The following is an 18,289-nucleotide window of genomic DNA, read 5'->3' as shown; positions in this document are numbered from 1 at the left end:
AACAGTTTTGCAGACAGTGTTGAACGCTGTGACACTGGAAACGAAAACAGAAATTCTTGGCTTTTTAGAATGCACTGTATTCATAATGTGTTTTATGGATTGTGAAGGCTATTGTAGGTATTTTTTGTTGTTGTGTTGTTGTTTTGTTTTGTTTTTGTTTTTTGTTGCCGTTTTTGGTGGTTTTTCATTTGTTTGTTTTTTTAGAACTTGTGTTATTTTGTGTACCAAACAAAAAGATACAGCTTATCTTAATAGCTATTAACAGGTGTTTGTATCTCCTAGCATGTTTTTAAAACTGAAGAACTTCAGTAACAACTATGTGCAGGAGATGTCTCTGGTAATACCCAAGTGCAAATTCTTGATAGTGTGAGGTGCTTAATTTAAGTCAACAAAATTGCTGACCTTGTTTTAGAGACAAGCTTTCCATACAAACGTTACCAAAAGTCAACTTTAGATAGTTAAAGAAATGGAAGAAATTTTGTAAGAACTCTTGTCTATAAAACGATAAATGCATTGACTGTAATTTACATTTGGGAACGTGGTATGATTAGATCTTATGTGTTGGTGTGTTGTTCCCCTTCTACTCTCCCACCTCATAATGGAGCACAGGGCAATTTTTTCATCAGGCCTTTGAATATTTATGCTAATAGCTGTGTGAGTGATGCCTGCCATGGTGAATGTGCTTCAGTTATTCTTGGCAGACTGTAGTAGTTTTGTCAGAAGAGCATTTCATGATTCAGTAGTAATGTGCCAGCACCCTATCTTAAATAGTCTCTGAACCTTGCCATTGTACTTACATGTTCAACTACATTTTCAGCTGTCTTGTTTCTATAGTATGTAACCTTGGAGTATGAAAAATGAAGCAATTAAAATTGAGTTAAATTACCTTGTACGTTTAAGTCTTTGCCGTACAACAGTGACAATTTGCAGGTGACAGCAATGGCCCTATCTATGAGGATTAGCACGTGTTTTCCCTTGCCCTAGTATATGCTTTAGAAGATGGTGGGCTCAGGATTGAGATAGCTCTATACACTTGAGATTTGTAGTTGCCAAATTTTCCTCAATAAGTCCAGTTTTATGTCCGAATTGATCAAAAGGTTGTGGTAGTAATATGCTAAAATAAATGGTCAGATATCTATTTCTAGCGTAGTCGTGAAATGAACCTTTCTATTGGGAGCAAGTATATCTGGCTCAGGGCTGAAAAACTTCTTTAAAAAGGGACAGGGATTGCTGGAATATTGTTAGAATAAATGTAGTTGCTAATGGCTATTTTGGATACTGATGCTGGAGGGGGAAGCATCATCTCTTTTGCAAAAGACATGCTCTGAATTCAGATGGTTCCTCTGTGGTTTTGCAAATGCTTAACAACATCTCCTAGAATGTTTGGCACATCATAATTTGGACCCAATGCAAAGATAAGCACACAGCAGGGACAATTAGTTCAGGCAATCCCTCTTGTACAGACAGCAGGACTGCTGTGCTATTTTGGGGTATATAGCTGGGTCAGTGCTTGGTGGAGTGGTCCCCAAAGTCCCCCGTGTGGAGGTGGCTGATATGCAGGTAGTCATGAGAACACTGTCTGTGCCACAGGTGATGTGAGCTGAATAGTCCGGGACCTTTTGGGTTATTATTTCAGTGGTTACCTGTACCTTGTACATAAGAAAACACAACTATTGAGTAGTTTCACATTGGAAACTTAAAAGTAAGTACATAAAGCTGTCCTGCCTGGATCAAACACACACAGCTGAACGGCAGGTTCCTGGCTGTGGTCATTAACAGACAGAAAGCAAGAAACAGGGCAAGAACAGCATACACCTTTCTCTTTCACTCTCACCAGCTGCTCATATTTCAGCAGTTGAGGCTGCGCAGACCTGTAATTTGGTACCTTGTGGTAGTTATTCTGTGTTTACTAAAATACTTTTTTAACTCAGTCCTATGTTGTCTGCATCTCAAGCACATCAGAGGTGTAGATGTGGGGTTCTTAGGGACATGGTGTAGTGGCAGTGTGAGGTTAACAGTTGTACTTGATGATCTTGAGGGTCTTTTCCAAACAAAATGATTCTATGATTCTAAGTGACATACTGACAGCTCCTGTTGTTTAATGCATTAGGATGTATAAACACTTGGTTGTCATAGGGAGGTTCATAGAGATTTCCTTCAAGATTCACAATCCCACAACCTGTGGAAAGTCGTTTCCTGGTCAGAATATGAATAAGTGGTTGTGCAGGCAATCTGTGAAATCTGTGCAGAAGGGTGGAAAATTGAAGAAAGAGAAAGCAAAATGGTTCGTCACAGGGCTGGAACATTTTAGCTGCCTTTCAAGGTCAATTTCAAAAGGTTTTTAAAATTATTTTGTAAGTGTGCTTATCTGTGTACATCACTGTTATATACACCTTTTAAGTTCAATTTAGTTGTCTTGCTTGGTTGATTTCAGTCAGTGTTTCATTCTGTATTTGCAACATTCTCTATGTATTTGTCTCAGTATTTACTATTTCATGCTGAACTTAATTATTGTTACTGTACCTTTAGACTGTTAAACTAATACCTCCTACCTCCAGATTAAAAAAAAATACAATTCCCGTTTATGCCCTGTCAATGTTGTGGGGTCCCCCTGCCTTTCTTTTTCTCCTAAATTTCATTGATTTGCTCAAACTGTTTCACCAGCGAAAATGCGTTCGGCCTCTTCAGGCATTTCTCTAACAGACCTGCTGAAAGACTACAATTAGCTCAAACCACTTCGGGAGACCAAATTGATAAACTTTCATCATCATAATATTTGATTGTTGCAGAAAACTGCATCAGTGGTTTGTATTTGGCCTCTGACAATAATGTCTGCTTTTATTTTGTTCTTTTCAGCATTGCATTGATCTGCCAACTCTGCTTTTATTGTTCATTTTTATTGCAGTTAGCCACTATTACATCATCAGAACTAACTTTGTCTTAGATATGTAAGAGTTAAAGCGTTATTTGTTCAAGTGCATCTTGCATTTTGGATAAGTTACTGGTGGTAGTTTAAGGAAGCTTCTTATCTTCTACAAATAAGTTGGTTTTTGGGATCCTCCCATAATGAAGTCTGAAGTTTTCATGATAGTGTTTCTTGTAGTGTCTGCTTCTTTTTTAAGAATTGGAGATATTTCTCATTAAAGTAAGTGAACTTAGGGGCTGCTTTTAGACTTTTTTTGTATGGTAGTTAACTTCTATTGAGAAGAGAGTATGTTGGAAATGGTCTTGCATGCGGTGACTACATGTCTTTTATTTTTCATTATATATACTTTTTTTTTTTTCCCCTGTCCTGTGGGTGACTTTGGTCTACAAGGTGATTCTGTTCTAAATTCACTGAGATTGCTCTTAAAGGGGAGCAGTGTCCTGTCAGCTGCTCATCAGGAGTCAGTTCTGCTCAACAACTACTGTATCTTGTTACTTTTGGTTAACCTTCCATTTGTTTTTTTTATGTTCTTTACTGGTTCTTATACAAGGCAAGTGTAGTGCAATATAGCACCTTTCCAAGAAACCCTAGAAAGCCCATTCTGTTATCAGCTGAGTTAGGGAGACCTAATGCTGGTGCAGTTGTTTCTTTGTCTGAGCAGCTCCCTGTTTCTGCACACTGCAAAGGCATCGGCTGGTTTGTATCTGCGGCTCGTGATGACAGCACCATGCCAGTCCTGGTGATTGAAGGAAGACTTTTTGCCTTCCCATTTTTGTTTGGGTTGATATTTCTTGATTACCATCTGGGCAACTGGAAAGATTCGTATGTTCTAACTCGAGGTGTCCAATTGTGTTTCCAGGCTTTCCCCATGAGCAGTAGTAGAGACTTGTTGCAGGCTCCATCAGAGGAGGGGTCCCTGACTTCAAGTTGCTCCCTTTGGTTTATGCACAGATATTTTTTTCACTAATATTTCCTAAGAATAAGCTAGATGAAAGTCTGATGACACTATTATATGCTGTTGATGGTACTAGAACATCTAGCTAAAAAGCTTTGCATACTAAATTTATCCTTACTGCTGTTGCTAGAGGCAATAATGTTGCTTGTAATGCCATGCTGCTTTTTGCTAGAAATCTGAATGGGTCTTATCCTTTTGCTTTCCATCTGCTGCTTTTCTGAAGTCCAGGACACAAAGCACTTGTGTTATCTCTTGCATATGAAACAACTTCAGGTGTTTTATTCTACCAATCCTCTGTAGTGTACATACTGAATCCATGTATTAGCCATGTAATTGTGGTCATACATATGCATATATGCTTGCACAGTTGTCAAGATTTGTGCACATCTATATTATATTATTTTATAGATGTGCACATCTATATTATTATTATTATATATTTTATATATTTTCTCTTTGCTCCTTTACCGGTTTTACTAGCTGTAAAATCCCAATCCTAGATTTAGTGGTTTGTTCTGCAGATGTTGAAGGGCTAAGGACATCTGGGTGGGGCATATAGAGGATGTTACATGAAAAAGATTTCTTCAGCACTTCAAAACCAGGGAAAAAGTAGAAGAAATAAATTAAGACTAGTGCTGATGGTAGAAATTAATCTTAAATGATAGTGCTATCAAATTTGCTCAGAGCAGATGACAAGAGAACTTCTTCCTGCACTTAAAATGCTGTCTGTGTTTTAGGTAGTGCTTAATTAAGACTGACAGTTTTGAAACTGCTATTTATAGTGTTCAACTGCTATGCCATTTAGGATGCCAAAAGCATGACAACTTTTTCAGAAGCATGTACTTAACCCCTGAGTCTCACTTTCAAAAATGACTCAGAGAGACCCTGCTCCACTGGCAGCTTTTGGAGACTATGCCTGAAGGAGGCTGCACACCCCCAGTTCTGTACCAGTTGTACCTGCTTACAGACACTGATTGCCCATCTCTGTCTGCAGTTGGAAAAAGTACAGGTCTGCTGAATCACACCTAACCTGGGCTGGTGGGCATTGTAGAAGCAGCACCTGCTTTAGATGTGCTCAGAATTAAGGAACGTGGCTTCTGCCAGGAATTCTGGCATTTTGTAGGAACTGAGGCTGTGGTGCATTCTAAGTTGGCCTGATCATACACCCAACTGTCTGGCCAGTGTTTTGCACTGATGGTTTTGGAAAACAAAATGCCTACCCGGTACTTGAGGTTAGCATGTTGGGAAGTTACTGCATGTCTGCATTTCTCTGTGTGTGTGTCTGTGTGTGTTAAAAATTGCTTTACCTTTCACCTTGGAGTGTCAAGCTTTGTTTTATCTCGGTCACTCTTATGTAGGGATTTCATAGGTGTCTTCCTTTAAATTCAGCACCAGAACTGTAAAAGCCAGTGGTTTGTACAAAAACCTATTACACAAATAAGGCTGCAAAACAAAAACATGGGGAAATAGCCACTACACAAATGAACCAAATCAGGATTTTTACCTAAAGTCTGTATTTATTTATTTTTTCCTAGGATTGTGCCTCTAAAAGTGTTTCTGGGCTTTAGGTGAAAATATATCCTCTTTGTCCTAGGAAGGAATGAAACTGACCCCAGCATGGTTGACATGAAACCTCTCTGAGTGAGACATCAAATAGACTTTCTTCTGTGTGAGAGAAAACCACAGAATAATTCAGGTTGAAAGAGACCTCAGGAGGTCTCATGTCTGGACCACCTGTGGGGTGGGACCAGGTTCTACAGGGCTTGATCCTGTTGTGTGTTGAAAGCCTCCAAGGCCAGAGACAGCACCACCTCTCTGGGCCCCATACTCGTGCCTCTTTGTCACTGGGCTGGGGAGAAATATCATTTTATACACCGTTTGAACCTCTCTTGATTTCAGCCTGTTTTTTCTCGCTCTTCAGCCTTGCAGTGCTCTGAGGAGCTCAGCTCTGACTTCTTGATAGCTCCCCACACTGGGGCTGCTGTTTGGTGCCCCCAAGGTTGTCACCTCTCCTGGCTGAGCAAAGCCCTGGTTCCTCAGCCTCTCCTCACAGGGTGTGTACTCCAGCCCCCAAACATCTGGAGGTCCCTCCACTGAACTCCATGGTGATCATCATCTTCTGTGTATTGGGCTGGGACCGAAACTGGGTGCAGCATTCCAGGTGTGATCTAATGAGCACTGTGCGGAGGGGGGTAATCTACCAGCTGTTCTCCTGCTGATAACGTGTTTCTTCACACCTTGGTTTTTGATATGTTGATTCACTGGTACATGTAGTGGCTGATGGCTTGGGCTCTGTATGGTAGTAGTCTCCCCTGGGTAAAGTTAATGCTAGGAATGTAAAGCAAACAACTGTAGACATCTTCCAGGATGAGCTGCTTTCTAGGCTGAATAGTCCAGCTCAGTTTACGCTCTGGTGCTCCAGAAAGTTATCTTTTTGATGTAGTCAGTGCTAGAAGTTTGATAAGTACTTTGCCATAGAAAATGTGTTTACCTTAGAACAGACTCCTTCACAGGTGTATGTTGGGGAATCTTGACAGCAGGTGAAGCATGCAGACAATGATTAAAATTGGAGTTTTCTTCAGTTGCTGAATGATTCTTCTCTTAGTAGTTCCTTTGTGATTCCTTTTTTTAGCAATATTATGCACCTTCCTTTTCTGTCCTAGTTGACACCAAAATCATTGAAGGTGATTGATATGCGGTTATTAATGAGAAAATGGTTTGAGATTTCCCTAAAGGAAATTGGACCATCATCATGGCTGGTGTTATAGATTTCTTAACGTGTGTATTCAGACAGCAGTAAGATGGGATTGCATTTTCTGTTCATTTATTTATTGAGGCTGATAATTCGTTTACTAGGCTGAATAGTTGTCTTTGGCTCTGACTGATACAGAATAGCATCTGATTCCAGAAGTAGTCCCTGGATCATAAGGATTAGCCTTAAGTTGTTAACATTTTAATTTTCCAAAAAATGGAGGATGAGCATGTAGTAATTGCTGGTCTTAGTCTTATTTTACTTTTTGGTCCTGTTTTATATTCCTCTTGTCTTTCTGCACCTCCCTCCAGTATTTTCCTGTTACTCTCCATACTGTTGTTTCAGTGCAGTGCTCTTTTCAGAAATTGAATACCAGCTTTTCCCACTGAGGCCACTAAGTGATGGTGAATTCATATTTCCAAAAAAGAATATATTGTGTTTGATAAAGCTGAAATACTTAGACAAAAGTTGTTGCATGTTACCGGAATCTGTCTGCTGGTGTAAAAGATGATACATGGCCTACAATCATACTTTTTGTAGCCTTGCTAGTGTCAAAACCAAGTGTGTGTGGAAGATTGGAATGTTTGTCTGGGGAGTGCAGGCCTAAGCCTAGTCCTTCTTTCAAGTAGTGCTGTAGAGGTGAATTCATGCTCAGTGCTCAGGACTGTTGAGGAGACGTGTTCCCTTCTGCAGACTATCGGATTGAATTCTTATTGTATTTTTTTTTTTTTAACTGCCCCCCTACAGAGGCTGCAAGTCGTGCCATAGTCCAGTTTCTGGAGGTCAATCAAAGTGAAGAAGCAAGTAGAGGTTGGATGCTGCTCACCACAATCAATTTACTAGCTTCATCAGGACAGGTTAGTCTTAAACAGCAAAGCTAACAATAAATTGCAGGGTGGTAGAGACAAAAGCAATAAAATAATGAACTGCATGAACAAGCATTAAAAGATCTTGTAACTATATCCTGTTCTCTGTGCTGAGATCCTTTTTCTCTTATACTGCCACAGAACTTCTGCTTTAGCTCCCCGTGGTTTCAGTTGCCTAAAAATCATTGGTTTGGAACTTTTACTTTATAATGTTCTTTTGAATTATGCATGCAGCTTTTATTGTTTCCCAAAGGTTTCTCTTGCACGCTGCTGGTTTGTGTCCCGTAAGGTGCATGTCACATACAGCACCTCAGTCACTTGGCCTTTGAACTTGGGCTCCCCACTCAAGGACAGCAGCAGCAGTTGTGAAAAGCAAAGCCAGCAGCAGCAATGAGCGGGTGGTATCATGAGTCTTCTGCTGCCTCTGCTTTTGATTCTGCCTCCCCATCAGAGAGTTGATCTCTGGCAGTGTAGTGGACAGCTGTGTGGTTTGTTCTTTCTGCTCTAATCTGCATTTGTAATGCAGCACATCATCTTATCTGTTTAGTACTGTCACCAGCCTCCACCCCAATTTGTCTTTTCTTCCCACTGATGCTTTCATGTTTTTTATTACCTTGCTCCTTAGGCCTGCTTATACCTTCTTGCCAAGTGGGAACATAAATTGAATAGTCCTCCCACTCCCATTTCTACTGCTACAAAGAACAGATTGTTAATGAGGGCTTGCCTGTGAAGGTCGTGTAATTAACTTGTGAGCTTCTGTTGGCAGAGGCTGTCAGTTTTTGTTTCTGTCCTGTGTGGTGACTTCTCTGAACTGTGGCTGTTAGATGCCATTGCCATGTAAATAAATTATGATCCTATTTTTAATGTTTAGGTAGGCATTCAAGGATAGATGGTGAATCTGTACTGCCCTGTGGACACCTCACCAAAGGTGTGAGAAAAACCAGCATTTGAGTCAACTGCATTACAGGAATGTGACTTTTTGAATATAGTAACATGCTGAACTCTGTTTTTTTCCTGTTGTTTTTTTTTTGTTGTTTCTCCAGAAAACTGTGGACTGCATGACTACAATGTCAGTGCCTTCCACACTTGTTAAATGTCTATATCTGTTTTTTGACCTTCCACATGTGCCTGAGGTAGTTGGAGGAGCACAGAATGAACTACCTCTCGCAGAGCGCCGAGCGCTACTACAGAAAGTCTTTGTACAGGTAAGAAAGGTAAAATAGGTCACGGAATTTGCAAGAGGAATGGAAAAGTTCTGTGTGTGAGAAATCCAGAAACTTCTCACTTGAATCAGGTTTTCCACTTCCTTGATGTTCCACAAACTAATGGATTGAAGAGCTGAAGATAAATTCCCACTCCTCCTGTGATTTTTGTCCTTAGCAAAAATCTCCTCTACAAAAATCCATGCAGTTCTTCTGCTGAGCTGCTTAAAAGGAGCAACATGTTGAATATTATCCTGTTTTAATCTTACTGGTTCTAGTCTTTGGTACCTTTGGCCATTACTGATTGAAATAAACATAGTAAAATCCATTAGTATTGATGATAATCTATGAATTAATTGAACTTGTTATTTTTCCTTTAATTATGGAAATAGACTGTGTATATTGAAACAAACTGTTTACATATGGGAATGAAACATCTTAGCTTGTGGCTACTATTACAGTTGACCCCACATTTAATAGGGAGACCAGGAACTCTATCTGACCCACTCCTGCTTTCTGAAGTTTCAATTAGAGATCTGGCAAAGGAATTCCTGTACGTTCTCCTGATGAAACTTTTATAGGGAGCTGAGAGTTACTGTTAGAAAGGGGTTTGATGGTCACGCTACTGGTTTCCAAGTACAAATTGGACGCATCTCTGTGTAGGGTTATTGTAGCCATGTATGCAAAATCATAGAGATGTATCAACAATAATGTCCTTCAGGGATTTGATCACAGTGTTTAGATTTGGAAGTATAACATTTGAGAGGCATTTTGGTACCTGCACTACAACAATAAAGCTGAGTGCCTTATTCCCACAACTGCCAGCCACAATGTGTGCCCAGTAACAGTCATTATTATGAGAACTGCTTGCTCTTATTTTTCTTTTTTTTTTTTTTTTTTTTAATGTCTTGGTACTCTAGGCTGTCTTCCAAAGCAGAAATCACAATGTGCTGTGAATTTCTTTCAGAAATTGCTTTGCTGTGTTTCAGTCAGCAGTTAATAAATGGTCAATGTTGACACATGGAGTACCCCCCAAGATGCTACTGCTTAGCTCTTTTCTGGCGCTCTTCAAAAGCTGTAAAGTGGTGCTCTCAGATGAGCTGGCTGGAGAGGGTGAAGTTCCAGAAATCTCCCAGGCTGTGCTTTGCCTTAGCTTTCAAACCTCCTCTTCCACTTGCAGGTAGCCTTACAAAGTCTTCCTGCAGTTTTGAGAGAGAACTGTACAAGGCACAAAATGGACATTGTATGTTCTCAAAACGTGCAGAAAAGGGAGTGCAACACAGTAACTTTGGCCATGTTTTGTCTTATCTAAGGTGACCTGGAAATTCAGACCCAGGTGCCAGTCACATCCAGGTAGGTCTGTAGTGTTGCTGTAGACTTTCCTGCCACATTGTTTGGCCCATTTTCATTTGGCCAACACGGTACAAATGCTGCCGACAACCCACTGATAGCCGCCTTCCTGCATTAGGAAGGGATACAACAGTTTGCTTCGCAGAGCCTCTGCCCCCCTGCAGCATTTAAACTTGTAAATGAGGTAATGGGCAAATTCTTCAAGAATTGAATAGCCTCTATCCATGCAAGTATGTTGTGTCAGTGTAAGATATTTAAACTCTGTTGCTAATCTTTTGCTAGTAATTTTAAACTGAACTGGGACTTGAAATCACCAGGTGTTGAATAACCTTGTTTTCCATTCAAATTACATGGACAACATGCAAAGGGAAAACAGCACGTTGCCTGTTTTGTATATGCTTTACAAAGTCTAGACAAAAGTAGCAATGATCAGGATCATTAATGCTAGATGTTTAATGACTTACCATTTCAGATCCTAGTAAAATTGTGCAGTTTTGTGTCCCCGGCGGAAGAACTGGCTCAAAAGGATGATCTTCAGCTTCTCTTCAGTGCAATAACCTCATGGTGCCCTCCCTATAATCTGCCTTGGAGGAAGAGTGCAGGGGAAGTACTAATGACCATATCTCGTCATGGCCTTAGTGTCAATGTAGTGAAGTACATTCATGGTATGTGTCTTTATTAAATTTATTTTTTTCTGTTCTTCTTTCATAGTTTTCTTAGTTAAAGAAATTAGCATGAAAGTAATAGATTGTTGGGATTTTTTTTTTTTTTTTTTTTTTTAGGGAGACATGGAGGTATTTACAAAGAGGTAAAATTTCAGAGCACCTGTGTATTGAGAGAGGTGTTTGTAGCTGAGTCTGCCTCATCCATATATCAACTTAACATTGGAGGACAGTTTCCTCTAACATTTTGGTGTAGAGTTTGTGCAAATCGAAAGGAAAGGCTTTTGGCAACTTTAGTAACTGCTTGTATTGAAAAGTAGACACTGGGAAGTTGCGTAGCTTTGTCATTTGTACTGCAAGCATTAGTTCTTAATGAGAGTTATTTGTTTTCTGTTCCATGTTTGAATTAGTAGCAGCAGCCCCTCACCAAGGCATGAGGTGAGCTAGCAGTGCCCTGTTTACAGCTGCCGGTTTGGGTACTGCTTTAGCTGGCAATAAAAGTGTAGAGACATCTGAGGAAGCCACAGGAAGAGGAACCGGCTCCATGTGTTCTGCTGACGCAGTTTGAGCTATTAGAAGCCCATGAAAGCTGCTGCCTCGTAGTAAACAGTGGTGCCTTACGCAAACCAGGGAGAGCTAATTTGAGTGTTCTGAGAGAAGGTTCTTTTGCCCAGACTTCTTGCTTGTGCAGGGAGAGGCTGGGTCAGAACGTTACAGCCACCACTGATTTGCAGTGTACTCTCCATTATCCAGGGTACTGGGGGCTGCAACACCCTGATAACAGCAAAACCGGGGAAATGCTGGAGGGAGCACAGGGTATGGGCACAGAAACGCTTGAGCACAAACCTCTAAGTGCTTGTTGGTGGCACATTGGAACAGCCAGCTGACCTCCTCCTCTGTGGTCCAGCCCAGCTTCCCTGCAGGGTCCCCACTCCAAGGGTATTGTTCCCAGGGCCTGAGACAAATAGCATCCTGACTGTTTCAGTTGTGGGAATTGTAGGGTACAGGGATAGCTGGTTACAGCTTTTGGTAGCTAATACAGGAGGTGCTTTATTTATTGTGTACCTTTACAAGGGACTGGCCATGGTGTGCTTAGCAAGGGCACCTGCCAAGCTGGTTCGTGACAAAGAATATCTAGAAGGAGGTGAGATGACAGTTACTATTGGAGAGGATGTTAGTGGCCTGGAAGCAGCGTTGCATTTGAAATACCAGTTTTGTATTAACTTAAAACTGCGTGGGTGTTTAGGTATATGTAGCGCTTGAGATAGGAATTGGGTAAAATATGTTTCTAATATTATATTTAGGATTTTTAGACAGTAGGACCATCTAGAAACATTTGTAGTTTTTAAATTGGAACAACTGCTCAAGTGCACGAACATTCTCATCACACATTTTAACAGTCTACACCTACTGGAAAAAAAGAAAACCACAATTTCCCCACACCCTGGAAAACGTGTAGTTGCAAGGCTCCACAAAATCGTTTTGGCAGTTTATGAAATACATCACCCTGATCCCACATACTTCACAGAAAATTTCTGTCTGTTTTCTCTTGTGCTAACAGCATGCTTCTGGTTCTCATCAGAAAGATGTGAACATACAATATCCCTTGGAAGCACAGAGTAGTCATCAGTTAAGTATTTTCAGATAGGACTTCAAAGGTGATAGTCATTTTGACTGCATCTGTAACAGCCTTTTGGTGGGCTTCTGATGAGTGAGGAAGGTCTCTGTGTACATGTGAAAACATTATGAAACTCAACAAAGAAAACAACTGAGTTTTGACTGTTGTTTGACATATTGCAGCTGCTACCGTCACTGCTTCTCAATGGACTTGATCCACGGATGAGCGAGGTTGGCATATCAAAAGATATTCTAGGTTCTTCTAAATTTAAAGAAATGAAATAAAATCTTAAAAAGAAAACTGGTCAGCATTGCCTCTTGCTAGTTGATAAAAAATGAAACTGACTTAAGATAAAACAACATCTGTCAAAGAGGTGTATCTCATATTCAAGAAAAAAGTTAAGGCTTTTTATCATATGCAAAGCAACATTGTTTTACTCTCATGCTTTGATTTGATCTTCTGGTAAATTTTGTTGTCAGCCTAGCTAGAAAGATTTGCACTTGTCTTGTGAATGCTGCGAAGTTAAAATGGCAAGACATTGAAGGGGGTGTCTTTGAAACAGGAGTGCAAACTAAAATCTGACTGTAGATTTGGGAAAGCTGTTTGGAACTGACCACTGAACTGATGGATTGTGAAAGGTTATACAGAACAAGGCAAGCTGTCTCTCTTTGATCAAGGTTTATCAAGCAAGCAAATATGCCAGCCAAAGAAGTGCTAACCAGAGCAGGAATAAGATGACATGGTGTCAAGGGTTATGTGTAGGGTTTTATCTGCAATCAGTGACAGCTGAAGTCAGTGCTTTGTATAACTTTGTGTTTCAAAAGAAAAAAAGATGGTTTAGAATCATTTACAGTTGCCATATTTGTCTTTTTATTCTGCTGAGTTACCTGGTCAGACTTTTTAGGTAAAACCCAGTATTTGCAGTGTCTCCTCCTTATGAGGGTGAAGATTATAAAAGGGAGGAAGGGGTTGGCAAAAAGAGGTTAAGGTTCAGATCCGAAGCCACGTGAGAATCCTGCTCGTCACCAAGTGCTCTGTGGTATTGAATGTTATGTGATAAGAGGTAGTTAACTAAGTTACCTTATTGCCTTGTTTCTTGTACTAGTTATGCTTCTTGCTGTAATTAATGTCAGTAAAATCCTAAATTTCTTAATTACAATTCTTTTCAGAAAAAGAATGTTTGTCCACGTGTGTTCAGAACATGCAGCAGTCTGATGACCTTTCTCCCCTAGAAATAGTTGAGATGTTTGCTGGACTTTCTTGTTTTCTCAAAGACTCCAGTGATGTATCACAAACGTTATTGGATGATTTTAGGATATGGCAAGGATACAACTTCCTCTGTGACCTCCTCCTCAGGTATGCAAACATGCTTGACAGACAGAATGCAGACAGATCATTGTAAGCTTTTTCTCAAAAAAAGATTTCTTAATAAAGAATAGGTGAATAGGTTTTGAACAAATACATGATTATAGGTTGCTATAAATGTGTTAGGACCAAAATATGAAGTTACATGTTTCTCTCCATTTATGAAACTACATTTTAAAATGTTTTCTTCATTGATACTAGGTTTATTACTGAATGTTTCTTTATGCGCTAAGAAAGCAGATGCTTAAATACAACTGGTACTAAAAATTTACAAAGAGTTCAGAAAATAAAATTTTGACTGCAGTTAGTGATTTTGGCTTGGTTGGGGTTTGCTTTGTATTTGTTTTAACATACTATTGTACTGAAGAATCATGTATGTAAATGTGGCGCATGCTACTTAGTCTTGGAGAGATGGTTTTGTACGTAAGTTGTACCAGAGAGCTGGAGAGGACTCTTGTGTTACTAGGGTATCAGTCTATAGAAGTAATTTTTTAAAAATTTATGTGTGGTTTTTGTTTAATGTGGGTTTTGTTGTTGTTTGGTTGATGGGGTTGGTTTGTTTTGTTTGTTTGTTTAAATTATGCATCATAAAATATGGTAATAGAAATGTCTGCCCAAGCAAAACTTGGATGTATGATCCATTTTGATCCTTATTTCTTTCCATGAAAGAAACTTAATTGTTTTCTTTCTCAGTCAGCAAATTAGTGTCTGCTGCATCGCTTCCGTAAAATCTATGGTCAGTCTGTGTTGCATTTTTTGGATATTGTAATAAGTTCTAAAGAAGCATGTTTAGTTGTTGCAATAGATACATGGTTTACAAATCCAAGACAAACTGAGAAATGATGTCTTTGAGGGTACACTTTATGGAGTACACTGGAGTCAAAGATGCTTAGAAACAGAGCTCTAATGGCCATTAATGAGAAGTGTTGATGTTGTTACTTCCCTCTTTCAAGCCAGTCATTTTGGGTGCTAGGCTGCTAGATTTTGGCACCCAAATATTTGAACTAAATTTTCTGCTGTATTGTATGGGTTTGGGGCAGGGGTTTTTGCTTGTTTTAAATGGACACTAGACATAGTCATGGCCTTTGAAATTCTGAATCATAGGTAAAAATATTCATAAATTGTGTTCTGTGCCTAAAATGCTAAAACACCTGTTAAGGGAGTGTTATTGTTCTTGTACTGTAATTGGTGGTTTTGAGAACTAATTATATTGCTTTGATTGAATGTGTTAGTACATGTGAAAAACTCAGCTCTTTTCCAGAAACTGTCATCCAGAGTTTTGGTGGAATTTGAAGGGAAGTCGCTGTCATTAATTATTTCATTTTCAGGTACAAAAGTGATCCTCTGTAGATCAAGTGTTTTAAACAAACTTTCTCCTAAGTTTACTCATCCTTTAAATCAAAGAACACAGGATTCCTGAGAGAGATATGGGAAGAGTAGAGGTTTGTCTGATGGAAGGAAGACAGCTCTGTCGGAGAGCGTTCAGTTGGCATCAGTAAAGGTTTAAAGCACAGGAATGCATTATCATTGCTTTGTTTGTGGCTCTAGAAAACTTCCTAAGGTTTGCAGAAATGCCTGGGATAAGGTGTACAGTTATACTTTAAAGTGTGGTATATTTTTTTAGCAATTTGTGTATTGCAGAAGAGGTGGCAGGTGGTTCCAAATCTGACTGCTATTTTGATGGCCATATCTCTTGTGGTTTCTTAGAACATTTAGTTTATTTGATCTTCAAATCAAACCACAGTTTGTTTCAAAAAGTGATCAGCTTGGACAAGTCTGTGTTGGTCAGTGATGGCCAGGGAGAATACAGTGCTATTGTTCATGTTTTGGCTCAGACCTACTGACGGAGATGTATTCATCTCTGTGGCACTATTGTGAGGGTGACTGTCACATGGGGGTGTGACATCTGGAGTCTAGGCATCAAGCTGCAAACAAGAAGGGCTGTGGAGCTGGTGATGCAGAAGGAGGTGTGAAGAAGGTGACTTGGTAAGAAACTGTAGGAGGTCTTGAGGACCAAAGGAACAAGTATGTAATTTCACCTGTGTGATGTGCAAGGGCAGGGCGTGTGGAGGGATTAGTAGGGTGGAAATAGGTGAGGCAAGTGCTTCTGTAATGGCTTTTTGAAGGAGGTTCAGCCACATGTCTGACTGAGGATGAGATGTAGGATACAGAATGAGATGCTTCTGAAGGCTCACATGGTCACTTGTAATCAAGAACAAACATGTAGTTTGCATTGCATGAGCAAATAGGAGGATGTGATCCCTGGCTTTCTCCCAGGGTCTATAGGGACTATGGAGTTAGTAAGTAATTAGACGTGGTTTAGTTTTTGGTGAAGTAGAAGTGCCTTTACTGTTAGAGGAAAAAAAAAAAAATAAAATCAGCATTTTGTTCATTTGGTTTCCTGCTGAGCTCCACAGAGAGATGTATTTCTGTGGATGTAACTGAGGGGTTTGTGCTGCTGTCTCCAGCTGTTGCTCATGTTGCCCTCTGCCCTCTCCTGCCCTGTCTCCCCAGCTTTGGGATATATTATCCATGATTACTGGGCAGCAGCTCGCTGGCAGAGCGCCGTGTTTATCAGTGCAGCAAGGGCAATTTGCTCCTGCTGTCTCCCTTGGCCTTCTCCTGACGGAGTGAAAGTGGGTGAAATGCTTGGAATTTGTAAGCAGTTGATGGGAGTGAGGAAGAATGATTTAAGTTCTTCTGGTTTGGGCTGGGAATCAAGACAGAATGAGGATTTTTCTAGGGTCTGGGCTCAGTTGCTGGGGGCTTGTCTGATGGGGTGTTGCTGGCAGGAGACAATGGTTGCAATGGGACCTTATCCTTTCCATCCTCTAGCATTCAAAGTAAGTAGTGTCTCTAGTTCTACAGAAGATACTTCATTGTGTGCATCTACATGTTAGGCTTCTACCAAAGTACTGTTTCGTTAGCATAAAGGATTAATTCTCAAGAAGCCAATGTAATCTAGCAATTTCATTGCAGCTTTATTTAATGATACCATTTAGGTATTTTCCTATCCAATAACTTCATGTTTTCAAGAGGACTTTAAAAGTAATTTTAATGTCTGTGCTCCTTTCTAGCAGACTGAATTCAAGGCAAGATTTACGAGGTGAATTTCTATGACAAATAATTATAGGCTTTCATAAATCCAGTGATGTTTGAATGACTTAATGGTATGAAATGTGAACGGAGAACATGTAAAATATTGCAGGAACAGGGCAGTAAAAGTGTGGTCTCTAAATTAATAGAGTAAAATGGAAAGAGACATTAAAGTGACTTGCATTGAAATAAACTAGCGCTAACGTGATCTATTGTATTTTCTTTAGATTAGAACAGGCAAAAGAGGCTGAATCTAAGGATGCTTTGAAGGACTTGGTTCATTTGATAACTTCCTTGACAACATATGGTGTCAATGAATTAAAGCCAGCTGGCGTTACCACGGGGGTACCTTTCCTGTTACCTGGATTTGCAGTCCCACAGCCTGCAGGCAAAGGTGAGTGTGCTTTCTCTGTCCCTCTCTATTTGCTTTTTTGGTTTTTTTTTTAAGTAAACAAAAAAATACAGAGAAGCTGTATACTACACAGACCATTTGCAGTTGAGTATAGGTTCTTTTACAAAGATTGCATATCAGATACTTAGCTCTGTTCTCAAAGGTTGTGCTGCTTTGGGGTTGGTACTCAAAGAAGGAAGTCTATGGCTTTTGTCTTAAGAGGACTGAAGGCTGGGTCAAAAAAGCTGGCAGTTTCTATGTGGACTTTTATAAAGATTGTCACTATGGAGAGATGCACTGATTTGATTTATGGTATTTAAAGCTACTCTTACTAAACTGATGTGGAAGGCTGATGTGCTGGTTTGGTTTTGTGTGTGTGTGTCACCAGATTTGCTTTCTGTTAGCTTTTGTCAGCCTAGGCAAGTGTAATTTGTGAGCTGAAGCCTGTTGTTTCATGACTAGACAGTGTTCACAGAGTTGTGAAATCTGTGGTGTGCTTGCAACTATTGTCAATTATGATATGAAGGTAAGGTTGAGGTGTGCGAGGGGAAAGGGATTTATAAAAATAAACTTATTTTTTGTATTGTGTGTATAAACTTAAAATTCAGGTGAGTCTTGTATGTAAGTAAGGAGTTTAGAATTTTAGTAGCAACCATGGTGCTAGTTTGTTACTTGGACTTTTAATGGGATTTAGTAATACTTAGGATAGTTGGAAGATTGTTGCAAGAGGATTACTTTAAAGATTTATAGGCTAGTGGATTTACTTTCACCATTTTTCTTGTGTATCTGGATCCCTTAGGCAATTACTTCCTTTCTCTGATACTGATAGTTCATTGTTCAAGGGAATTGTTTTCCCTTTGCACTACATAGAGAAAGAAGGTGCTAGTCACACTCAAAGGTTAATTTCTTCTTGTTCTGATAACAACATACTAATTTTTGCTTAAGTTAATCATATTTTCTGATAGATTAGCATGAAAGATCCATGGCCTATTTAAATCTGTAAAGGAATTATTTTATTTAATTTTCTAGTATTTATCATGACATCTCAGTTATTTTTACATGTTTTTTCATTCTGCTGGCAAGTTGTCTTTTTATGAAGATCATAT

The 18,289-nt window shown here is 39.6% G+C and overlaps 1 protein-coding gene across 1 annotated transcript in view; it reads left to right on the top strand.

The window, feature by feature from the left end:
- Window positions 1-18,289, top strand: part of WDFY3 (WD repeat and FYVE domain containing 3) — a gene marked incomplete at both ends in the record, with an annotated part of 112,920 nt that overhangs the window by 7,712 nt on the left and 86,919 nt on the right. The window contains 5 exons of the mRNA XM_080343105.1: window positions 7,381-7,490; window positions 8,543-8,704; window positions 10,524-10,716; window positions 13,501-13,687; window positions 17,020-17,186. Of these exons, the coding sequence (XP_080199231.1) occupies window positions 7,381-7,490; window positions 8,543-8,704; window positions 10,524-10,716; window positions 13,501-13,687; window positions 17,020-17,186 (819 nt within the window). The remainder of the gene's footprint in view (window positions 1-7,380; window positions 7,491-8,542; window positions 8,705-10,523; window positions 10,717-13,500; window positions 13,688-17,019; window positions 17,187-18,289) is intronic.

Source organism: Nesoenas mayeri, assembly GCF_963082525.1.
Source record: "Nesoenas mayeri genome assembly, chromosome: 4".
In the NCBI taxonomy this organism is placed as follows: Eukaryota; Metazoa; Chordata; class Aves; order Columbiformes; family Columbidae; genus Nesoenas; species Nesoenas mayeri.
This window is presented reverse-complemented; position numbering and strand designations above follow the sequence as displayed.